The following is a 10,656-nucleotide window of genomic DNA, read 5'->3' as shown; positions in this document are numbered from 1 at the left end:
GTTTGGAAATCAAACACTGAAGGCCATTAAAGTATATTTGCATCCTTACCTTTTGTCTCATTTTATTTAATCAAAGGGCTTAAAAATGGACAAACCAGAAAGCAAAGTAGAAAAACAAAAGAATTCTTTATTGAAAATATAAAGACCCAGTGCCAAGTAGTGCTGCAACTCACAAAGAGCTTCAACAACATTTTGGTCATGTTTCCATTCAGAAACGTGACTTCTGAAAACTATGACAGAAGGCAGTTCTAAGCGCAGTACCACAAACGGCCACACGCTGTTGGAGGCATCACGACTGGGTGGGAAAAAGTGCTTTAAAAAAAAATTCTTACTAGTTTTAATGTTGAAAATTATGAAGGCGTATTGGAACCACACGGGAAAAAAACTACAATGAAAACCCAAGTTTTAATTTTCTAAGGAGATAAGTTGTTTTTATAATGTAACACTATTTCCTTAAAGATATCAGACAACTTTTGGGGGGAAAAAAACAACTTATAATATTGCACCTTTTTTGTTAAAGAAAAAAAAAAATAAGTATTCCAAAATGCCTTTTTTATCCAGAGCATAAAATCGTCATTCTTGTGATATGACAGATTTTTTTTTCAACCGTGCCAATATTTTTTTAAAAACAAAACTGCCTTTATTTCAATAACACCTTTTTTGAGACAAAAATTTTGGAATAACTGTCTTTGTCATATATATATTTTAAAATTTGGGTCTTACAATATTGTGGCTTTTTCTCCCAGAATACTGCCGCTCTTGAAAAACCATGCTATGATTCTTATTTTTTTAATTTCTATAATTTTTTTTTGTTTTGTTTCTTTTTCTATAAAAATATGTACTTTTTATAGTAAAAAGCAACAACTGAATGTTCTCGGGGAAAAATAAATTGTAATATTAAGGTAGTTATTAAGCAATTGTTTCACTAAAAACAATGGCATTTATTTAAATTTATGTAATTTTTGGCGGGGAAATATATATGCATGTTTCTGTTGAGGAAAAATGTGATTTTAATCTTTTTTTTTTTATTTTTATACCCAAAGAAAAACTGAATTTTTGAGAAAGAAATGAGTGACCATTTTTTTGTTTTTAACCGTGCATTTCTTTTCCTCAAGCAAATTAATATTTTTGAGGGGGGTCTAGAAACCAAAAAAAAAATCATTTAAATCTAACGGTAAACTCCCTAGCTCCCACCTCCCCACCCATCCACAAACTAAACCATCCCGCCGCTGTCAAAACTGTACATGTCTAATACTCATTTTGGTACAAAATGTTAAACGTGAGGTGAACAATGTGTCACTTTTCCACAGCAGAACAGACATTGTCGCACAAAAAAAAAAAAAAAAAGCCTCAGTCTGTCAAGTGAGTGAATGAAGTGCGAGTGGCGCCGGACGTTTTGTTGTTTCTCACACACATGTGGCCACACCAGGAAAGTGCTGAGACGTTTGAAATCTCTCTGGCCTCTCACAGCAGCAGTTTGGCTCCCGCGCCAAAGTCCAACCTCTTGACCAGCCTGTACAGACATTTAAAAAAAAAAAAAAAAAAAAATCACATGCAGGACACGGGCGGGGATGCTGGCGTCGTCACGGCGACCATCTTACTTACCCTTTGTGGTAGAGTCCGTTGGCGGTCGGTGCATCGGTGAGATTCTCGGTGGGGAGCCCGCAGCCGGACGGCTGGTCTTGGACGTACTCGCGACACGACGCCAGCTTGGACTCTAGATTCTAACGGGACAACGCAACAAATTCTGGATCAGGCTGGATTTGGATTTTGCACATTTGGAATTGTTGTGATTTTGACTTCCTTGCAGAAGTGTGCACACCCTCTTATAATTACATCCAGGATAAAGTTGTAAGGTGCTAAAAGTGGCCCTCAAAGCCACGATTTGAACACAGATCCTTTTGACTGCACTGCAGTCGTGCGAACCAAAGGCGGCATCGTGCCGACGGAATGTCACCATCAAAGTGCAAAAAGTTCTCACCCCGACTTTCCTGAGCAGCTCACCAACGATGCTGAGTGCCGAAATCCTTGCGGATGTCGTCAGAGGACTCGCTGACACGCTCGCGTCACCTGATGCCCAAAAACACAATTCATCTTGAATTAAGGTGCAAAACCAATATATGAGTTTCAAAATCAACCTTGGAAAATTTATTAAAATTTCCTAGAATTGAGGTTTAAATGTTTTTGGGGTAATCATTTCACACGTGACATGTCGTGCAATGCGTTTGGACTGACCCGTATTGACGGACGGCATGTGTGCTTTGGCGACGGCCACTCTGGCGGGCGTGTTGGCAGACGTTTTGTCTGGCGGTGTGAGGGGCGGCGTGGGGAGGGGAGCCGGGGCTGAAGATGTCGATGACAAAGACGAAGGCTCCGTCGGGGTGCTGCCCACGTGCGTGTGCTGCTTCTGCTGCACGGCCAGCTCCTGGCGCAGGTCTGCAACACATCATTACAAAAATGAAGAATTACTACAAAATTGTGCTTTGTCTTTGCTTTTTTTTTTTTTTTTTTTTTTTTTTTTTTTCAAACTAACCAAAAGATCAAATTTTTATAGAAACTATGCACGTTTTTTTCTAGAAAATTGATTCCCACCCCAATAAGAAAATTATTTTAAAAAAAATATATATTTTTAGGGAATAGAAAATATTCTACTCTGGAAATATAATCTATCACATTCTTGTAATATTATACCGACCTCTGGCCTCGTCCTTGAGCCTCTGCACAGACTCGCGCAGGTTCTCCTTGTCGTCCAGCTCGCTCTCCAGGAAGGCGTTCCTCTCGATGGCCTGGTTCATGCGCAGCTCAAAGTCTTCTAGCGACATGATGGTGGCCCTAAAATACAAAGAGCAATCAACAATCCCCCGTTTGTGGCACTTTTCACGCCGCCTAAAACCCTCGCTCACCTCTTGGCTCGCTCCAAGTCGTCGTTGGCCTGTTCCAGCTCCCTGATGTACTTGTGCAAGTGGTCTCGGATGGATGTGGCCTCGGCAAGTTCGCCCTCCAGCGTTGACATCTGACGACACGCTTCCGAGTGTTGCGTGCCGTACTTCTCCTGTAGGGGCCGAGGAAGGGGGGGCGGCGTGAAATGGCGAAAAAACAACAACAACAAAAAAAAAAAAACATGAACACGACTGTCACAACTAAACCAACCCATTCCACTTCTGAAGCGGGAAAATTCACGGTGTTGTCTTCATCCCCGCCATCCCATGTAAATACCTTTCACACGTTCAAACATTTTGGGGGAACACTGCTTTTATGGGCAGCGTGAAAGGGTAAAACCCTGTATGAGTGATAAATTGCCTCTGAAGCTTCAAGCTCTCCTATTCCATGGTACCTTTCATGCACGGTCGTGATGCGGTGGATAAAGAGCGGCGGACAACTTGTGCTCAGTTTTTCACCTCGAGCTGTTTTGAACACGCTGATGTAACCGCATTGGACGCCACGATTAAAATGACGCCGTTCTTTGTAATAACTTCAGAGGACGAGTCATATGGGAGCAGAGACACGGCCGACGGCGTCAACAGCTGCTTGTCCTTCCCTCAATCACCCGCTCTGTGAATGCGTGCGTGTGTGTGTATGTATCAGTTGATCACTAGGAATAATCCAGACTTGCCATCGACAAATAAAAAAATCAATAAATAAATTGACAGTCAAGTATGATATCCCCTGAGGGGGTCATTTAAATAGTTAGCCTCTGTAGTCTTCAGCCACAAAATAAAATTCTTTATAACAAGTCACTCTTTTAAAAACTATTTCAGCCCGAAGCATACACACTAAATATGAATTCCATTTAAAGATAGGAACACACAAACAAAGGCGCGTGCACATCAAAAGTTATGCAGCAATGGCTACCCTAGCAGAAAACAATTCGGGTGAAAAAGGGGTGACATTGTTCTGCTTGCTTTGGATGGGGTATAAAGTCAAAGACATTTGGTGTGTGTGGGGGGGGGGGAAATAATGACAATTAAGTCGTGAGGTCCCTTGATTGTGCACAACTGCAACATTTGGTTGAATTCAGTTTGCTCATCCATAAGTATGGCTGGGCGCAATTGTACTCAAGCCCAAGTTTAATTCTCCTCAGAAAAATCATTTCAGAACAAGTATTAATTGGAAAAACTACTCAAGTACTTCTGATTTTTTTAATAAATAAAGCACAACTGTCAACTACACAAAAAGATTAAATTAATTTAAATAAAGTTGAAAAATAACATGCAACAAGAATGCACGATACAAAATTGTATCATCAATAGTTTGTGTGCTTTTGTGCCATTTTAAATGAACAGAGGCAATTATAGAATATTTAAAATAAAATAAAATACCCTCTGGCACATTGCACAGAAATATTAAACACATCTAAAAAGTGACTAACTCAAAATGGATCCTCTTATGAGCTCCAATACAAATGGGGTGTGCCTATTGTTTTGGGCCAGTAAGCATTTAATAGATGACATTTTCTTTCATCGGTTTAATATCAGATGAACAGAAGAGTCATTCAAGGCCAGTTTGTGTTCTTTGCACAAATGCGAGACGATACCGAACGTTTCGCTTGGGTCTCGTGGCGCAACCGCCTGGAGGGATGCAGCTAACTTTAAAATCTTGTCATGCAAGGAAAGGAACACACTCAGCAAGAAGAAAATGCTGCTCGCTGTAGATTTCTCACTGTTCCTACAAAATACATTTTTTTTAAAGGTTTTTACAGTGAACAAGCAAGGTGAAATTCCGTCTTTGATGTAGTACCATGTTGTGCCACAACATACGAGAGCAGCAGTGAGTTCCAGAGATGAAGCGCAATTTAGCAGAAAGAGGTAGAGAAGGTCCCCAATTAATCTCCAGTCATTGTTCCCAAGTCGCGGAGAGAACCTGTGAGATTTTTTTTCTATCCTCAGTTTGTAAAGTGACAAGTGGCGTGGTTACCTTGTAGTTTTCCAGGTCCATTCGCAGGCGGTTGTTTGCGGCTAGCAGCTCGCGGTTGCGTGTCTCGTAAACCTTGAGCTCCGCTTCCAGCTCGGCCTCGTAGTCACGACTCATCTGCTGGAACTCCTGCAGTTCCTCGTGGGCCTCCTCCGCACTGAAAACACGAGAACGGAGATCATAATCAGACTTTACTCATTTAACTGAGCAGAGTGTCTTAGAAAACCGATTAATGACGATTCGCAAGTTTGTTTCTATCCACTGAAGGGAAAAGATGTTGCTTATTTTGCCTGAATTCCGCAAATTCTCCTTCAATCCTGAAGCAACAATCATACAATGTCAACGTGAACACACATCTTTTTTTTTTTCCATCTGGCATGAGCAGCAAAAACTAATAAATGTCCTCTATCGGGTCTGATTGCAAGAAAAATGCCTGCGATATTTGAGGTGACGATGTGAAAAATGTGATTACATAAACCTGAGCGTAAAAATCGACTAATATTTGGGATTGGAGATAACACCAGAAGACATTCCCTTGCCACAGTGTCAACATCTTAGAGGAAAAAGGGGCTTGAAAAGAAGAAAAACAAACTTCTGCTTGTGCTTAGCAGCCTGTTCCTTCCAGTAGTGCACTTCCTCCTTCAAGGATCCAAAGTCAGGCGTGTCGGGATCCTCCATCTCCATCGCCGGCCTGACCCAGAGCAGCCTCACACGTACGGCCCAGTTTGCCCGGATCGGCCTGGTGCAGTCAAGCCGTCTGGGCCTGAAAGGAAGTCAATTTGGAGAGCTTGAAAAGTTGCTCTTTAGGAATTTCTCTTTCATTCAGCAATATAATCATCAGGAACAAGGCCAGCAACAGTCTGTTAGCGAAATGGCCTATTTTAGTCTCATTAGGATATTTTAAGAAGAAACACCTCATATCACATGTATAAAACAAACAAAATTGACGGTTTGGGGCTCTCTCTCATATTCGGCGCTATACTTATTGAACGAACATATTTTAATTTCAAGGTTGGAGCTCATTTCTCATTTTGCTGTACTGTACAATCATAATAACGTCAAACAACGACTGGAAGAGGCGAAATTACGTGTATCATGTGTTCTATCTTGAAACTGTAAAAAAAGGAAATTATCAAAAAAAGTTTTAACAAGTTAAGCGAAACCAAAACTCGCCAGACAACAAACACTATACACATGCATGGGCAAAAGATAACGGTTATTTCAATACTTTGCAAGTAGTGACAAATAATACTGAAATGACTAACTTACTTGTTTGTGGCAGGCAGCTGAAATTTTGCAATCCAAAGAACAAGAGAGTCAATGGAATCTCCTCTCGGCTTTTAAATGCAAATAAGTTTGGTGGTCGTGCTAAATGGAGTTAACCATTTCGATCCCAGCTGACATAAACACACCGCACCTCGCCGGGGGAGAAAATGTCGTTGAAAGGCGACGAAACGCCCCAAACTTTACACTCGCCGTCGTCCAACTCTCTTAAAAATACGACCACTCTTGCTGGGTCGATGTTACTCCGTGAAGTTGAATTCACACTTCAGTTTGAGTTAAGAGTCACAAAGTTACAGCCGCTGTGGGACGAGGACGTCGAACAATAAACGCTGCCATTCATAATAGCCGGAAGCGTCCACCAATCACAAGTTACGTGTTCGGCTTCGTTTATGCTTTCTATTAGCCGTTAGAGCTGCCTGTCATGGTAAATAGGCGTAGCATCAGTCTACACATCCAATCAGATGAAGGATACTAAAAGAGGCGTATCTGAATAATCTTCTCAGTCTAGACGTTTTGATGGATTAGATGGGAGTCCGTGATGCCTTCGTGTTCTATCGATAATTCGAAATATTTTGAGGAATATGATGTAGCAAAATCGCGTCCCATTTATTTTGTTAAATTGTTGCTCTAAACGTGTAAATCGCCCCATTTAAAATTGTCGTTTAGAGTTTTGAAGAGTTTGAAGCATCTAATTGCTTCCTGGCCTCTGATTGGACGATTCCGCTCCGTTAGCGGTGTCGGAGGTCAACAGGGGTCAACTGTGTCCTTTAGAAAGGGATTAGAGCGATTTGATCCTAGTTAATCCACAAGCATACACTATCGCTTCACAAAAATCTGGTTCACGCTCCAACACTGTCCTCAATGCCTTTATGACTCATTTTATCCCCTGATTTATTCAATCCTGAAATCAGAGGTAATGACAGTCACAGAAGGCTTTTTTATTCTACTCTGAATTTAATTCAATTTGTAAACGTGGAATCCTGTCATAGGATTATTTGTGAAAATTGTCGTTTGATAATACAATTTAATATGAACGAGTGAAGACGATGCAATAAAACAGAGTCATTGTTATTATTTTTGTTTTTATTGTTTTTTTTGGGGGGGGGTAAAACAAAAATAAAACTTTACAGTCCACTTGAAACCAGACTGGATTGTCTTCCTCTTACAGTACATAGTTGTCATTTGTTTTCATCTGCCTATTAATAACAATAATGAAACAGACATACAATAATAAATTATCTCCAGTACATTTACAGTACATGTTTAGGTACCTTGCCTCCATTCAACCTTCATGGATTTCAAGTATGACGGGATGAACACGCTGATGAACGTAGCGTTATGTCATTTTAATAGTTTCCTCACGAGAATTCCAGGTTCCCTTCCAAGGCTCGTTTGCGGAACGGAAATCCCTTTTATGTTGTTGCCAAAACACGAACTGCATGCCTGTCTCGTCTAGACGGCTAAACTAAGACGTCTAGCGTGTTCGTCGCAGAGGTAGAAAACACAAAATGAACACAAACGCCGACATGTGTCGGAAGGAAGGCACAAAATGGCGTCAATTAGAATGACCGAGCTGTACTGTGCGATGGACTCCAGTGGACCTTCTGTGAAAATTTGCATAGTTCTATAAAACGAAACTAAATTTTTTTTATATAAAAGCATCAGTCATCATACTGTCACCTTTCTCGCTTGTTATTTATTATTTATATTATTATTTATATATTTATTTTTGTTGTTGTGTCCTGTCTTTCTTGGACGAAAAAAAATTGTGATACCATATTTAATGTAATTTAAAAATTAAATGTTTATTATTTAATTTTTTACGAACAATTAGGTGGCCCATCTGTCCATTTGAAAAAAAAAATTAAAGCAGCACCACTAATCTCTTGAAGTCGACGTCTTCTCACTTGTTGCGATTATATTTATCTTGGATACTTCAAGCTTAAATAAATATAGTTATACAAGCTCAACACATTCAATTCATATCCAAAAGCTGAGTTCAACGTTTCTGTGTTCTTGGCACAAAAGGTACATGCTAATTACTTAGCATTTTAGCACCAAGCCTTTTCTGCCGTTTGCTTCTCACTTCCTCAGCATTAAGCTCCCGGGCTATAGCGCCACCTGCTGCTTTGGCATGCACTTCAAAAACACCCATGTCTGTATGGACCCACTCTACACGATCATGGCCTTGGACCCAGCAGGTGCTCCCGTTTGACATTCAAACCGCAGCGCGTGACTAGTTGTCCTTGTATCCCTGTCGGTCCCGCTTCCTGGCCAGGCGGGCCTCCCGCATCTCCTCCAGGGTCTTGCGGGGGTCCATGATAAAGGCCAGCGCCACACCGGCCGTGCCGTCGCCGTCCTGGCGAGAGAAGCAGAGGAAGGTGGCCCACAGGAAGGCGCAGCAGCCCATGAAGGCCGTTCGCATGTGCAGAGGCAGCAGAGCGAAGTTCAGCAACTGACAACACACATGTCTTATAATTAGCTTAGCATTTAGCAACTTATTGTACACGGTGGGGCATGATTATCATGATTAACTCTTTTACTACCATTGACGGCTAAAGACGTCAAAGATCCTTTTTTTTTTTTTTTTTTTACTCGGCTTGTAGTGAATGAGTTAATATAATTATTTATAAACTACCAGTGCAAGGGTCTTTTAATTATTAATCAACATTTGACAAAATACACGATTGATTTGGGTTGTGCTCACATGACAAGATGTCAGTCGTGTACTGTACATGCGACCGCTGCTGTGGTCATTTATAAATAGACACACATTCTTTGCGGGCACATTCTTGTCAATACAAATAGTAAAGAACAAGTGAGTTGTTAAAAGAAAAAAAAATGAATCATAATGTTTACCTGCATGAAAGGCCAGTACATGAGTCCAGTCTGGAGAGGGAAACACAACAAGACAAATATTCTTTAATTATCAAGCACATTTGTAGCATGTCAACAAATGTGATTGTGGAATGATTTCAATTTGCAAGGAAACTTTGTCAAGAGACGACACGGAGGCGTTTGTAATCTGGGTAAATCCCGCTGGTGACAGGAGAAGACGGTGACTTCTCCCCACCATTGCTCACCTTCCACGTGTTGAAAAACTTCTCCCGCCAGTCTTCAAAGATGTCCTCCTTGCCCTCGAGGAAGCTCACCCCTCAAGGACAAAAGCCAAACATGACATTTTTGTGAATCGGAAATGAAACAATAATTGGAGATATTCTTGAGAAGTAGTCTTTTGAAAGACCACTGGAAATTGCAAAAATAACCCTGTACAAATAAATAAATAAATGTCTGACTTCCTTTGTCTTTTCAACCATTGTGTCTTGACCAAATGTCTGATGTTGACCAAATTTTATGAAGCAACGTGATATTGGCTGTGGGGGCTGAACTTCCAAATAGTAGTTGAGTTCTTACTATAGTTCCTGTTTTATGACAAGTCATTCAACTTCAAATCAAGACAGGTGACTTTGTGAGAATTTTCTGGAATGGCTTGAGACTTTTTGGTGGGTCTACTTCATGTTACATCGTCAAGAGCTAAGGGATTGAGGAATTTCCAACAAAAATGTTTGATTTCCCGTGTCTTTTTGGACATGGTTTTGAGTCTTTTTTATGGGTCTACTCGCGATAGACAAATTTTATGTTGCTAAGTGAAACAGGCATTCTGAGGCCCAATTTAAAGGATACGTTAAAATGAGGTTTTGTGGCAAGGCTTGCTTCTTGTGTCTTTCCTGTCATTGTTCATTGTGACATTTTTGTGAGTCTACACATCAGAGGCAAGCCTACCAACTGTCATTCTGCTTTGTGAAACTATTCTGACCCATTTTTTCTCCACTCACCCGTGTAGAAGACACTCGTGGCCAGCGGGGAGGCGAAACTCTGGTCCAGCAGCAGTTTTCGGAAGAGCATCCCGGCCGATTTTCCCGGGAAACGTTGCTCCAGTGCTCTCATCCAGAAATAGTTGAAGTTGCCGTGGAAGGTGATCGCCACCACGGCCACGTTGCGCGTGTGCGTCCAGTCCAGACGCTGCTTGTGCGCCAAGAGTTGGTGTAGCAGGTCACCTCCGGCGAACAGGCCGCCGTACAGGGTCACGTTGGCCAACCAGGGGAAGCGCTTGGCGGCCTCCCGCAGCACCAGCCTCCGCATGACCAGGCTGGAAGTTCCTCTCGTCGATGCAGCTCGCTGCGCTCAGGTCGCGCGCATGGTCCGCTCCTAAGGGCAATTACGTCACAGGGACAAGTTTCGTGCACATCCTGGAAATCCTGCTGCTAAAGGAGTGACGCCATCCTTCAGCTGAGACTCACAACTGCTCTGAGGAGGCTCTCAAAGTGACAGATTGACTTTGAGTCTGCGCACAACGATCCTCCTCGGTCAGGTGGCCAATCCTGCGTTAATCTGTTCGTGTGGGCGAGTGTTATTTGAGCGGAGCAACTGAGTCCTTTCTGCATGGGGCACGCTCACATA

At 41.8% G+C, this 10,656-nt stretch overlaps 2 protein-coding genes across 3 annotated transcripts; both read right to left on the bottom strand.

The window, feature by feature from the left end:
• Nucleotides 1–107: 107 nt before the first annotated feature.
• On the bottom strand, nucleotides 108–6,575 carry LOC148322341 (nuclear distribution protein nudE homolog 1-like). Its single transcript, XM_088316885.1, has 9 exons — nucleotides 6,181–6,575; nucleotides 5,504–5,674; nucleotides 4,915–5,068; nucleotides 2,904–3,052; nucleotides 2,696–2,832; nucleotides 2,236–2,436; nucleotides 1,982–2,070; nucleotides 1,606–1,724; nucleotides 108–1,513 (listed from the first exon to the last, which is right to left on the bottom strand). The coding sequence occupies exons 2-9, from the start codon at nucleotides 5,593–5,595 to the stop codon at nucleotides 1,465–1,467; spliced, it is 990 nt and encodes a 329-aa protein (XP_088173011.1). The 5' UTR covers nucleotides 5,596–5,674; nucleotides 6,181–6,575; the 3' UTR covers nucleotides 108–1,464.
• Nucleotides 6,576–7,303: 728 nt separating this feature from the next.
• LOC148322340 (mpv17-like protein) lies at nucleotides 7,304–10,528 on the bottom strand. Of its 2 annotated transcripts, none has more exons than XM_088317277.1 (4): nucleotides 10,032–10,528; nucleotides 9,279–9,349; nucleotides 9,055–9,084; nucleotides 7,304–8,650 (listed from the first exon to the last, which is right to left on the bottom strand). In XM_088317277.1, the coding sequence occupies exons 1-4, from the start codon at nucleotides 10,336–10,338 to the stop codon at nucleotides 8,432–8,434; spliced, it is 627 nt and encodes a 208-aa protein (XP_088173403.1). In that variant the 5' UTR covers nucleotides 10,339–10,528; the 3' UTR covers nucleotides 7,304–8,431. The 2 variants fall into 2 exon arrangements, with proteins under 2 accessions (XP_088173403.1, XP_088173404.1); XM_088317278.1 differs by having other exon boundaries at nucleotides 7,304–8,554.
• Between the last annotated feature and the right edge of the window lie 128 nt (nucleotides 10,529–10,656).

Source organism: Idiotropiscis lumnitzeri, chromosome 15, assembly GCF_059441095.1.
Source record: "Idiotropiscis lumnitzeri isolate Australia: NSW breed Sydney's pygmy pipehorse chromosome 15, RoL_Ilum_1.0, whole genome shotgun sequence".
NCBI classification, from domain to species: domain Eukaryota; kingdom Metazoa; phylum Chordata; class Actinopteri; order Syngnathiformes; family Syngnathidae; genus Idiotropiscis; species Idiotropiscis lumnitzeri.
Note: the sequence above shows the minus strand (reverse complement) of the source record. Positions and strands in the feature narration are given on the sequence as shown.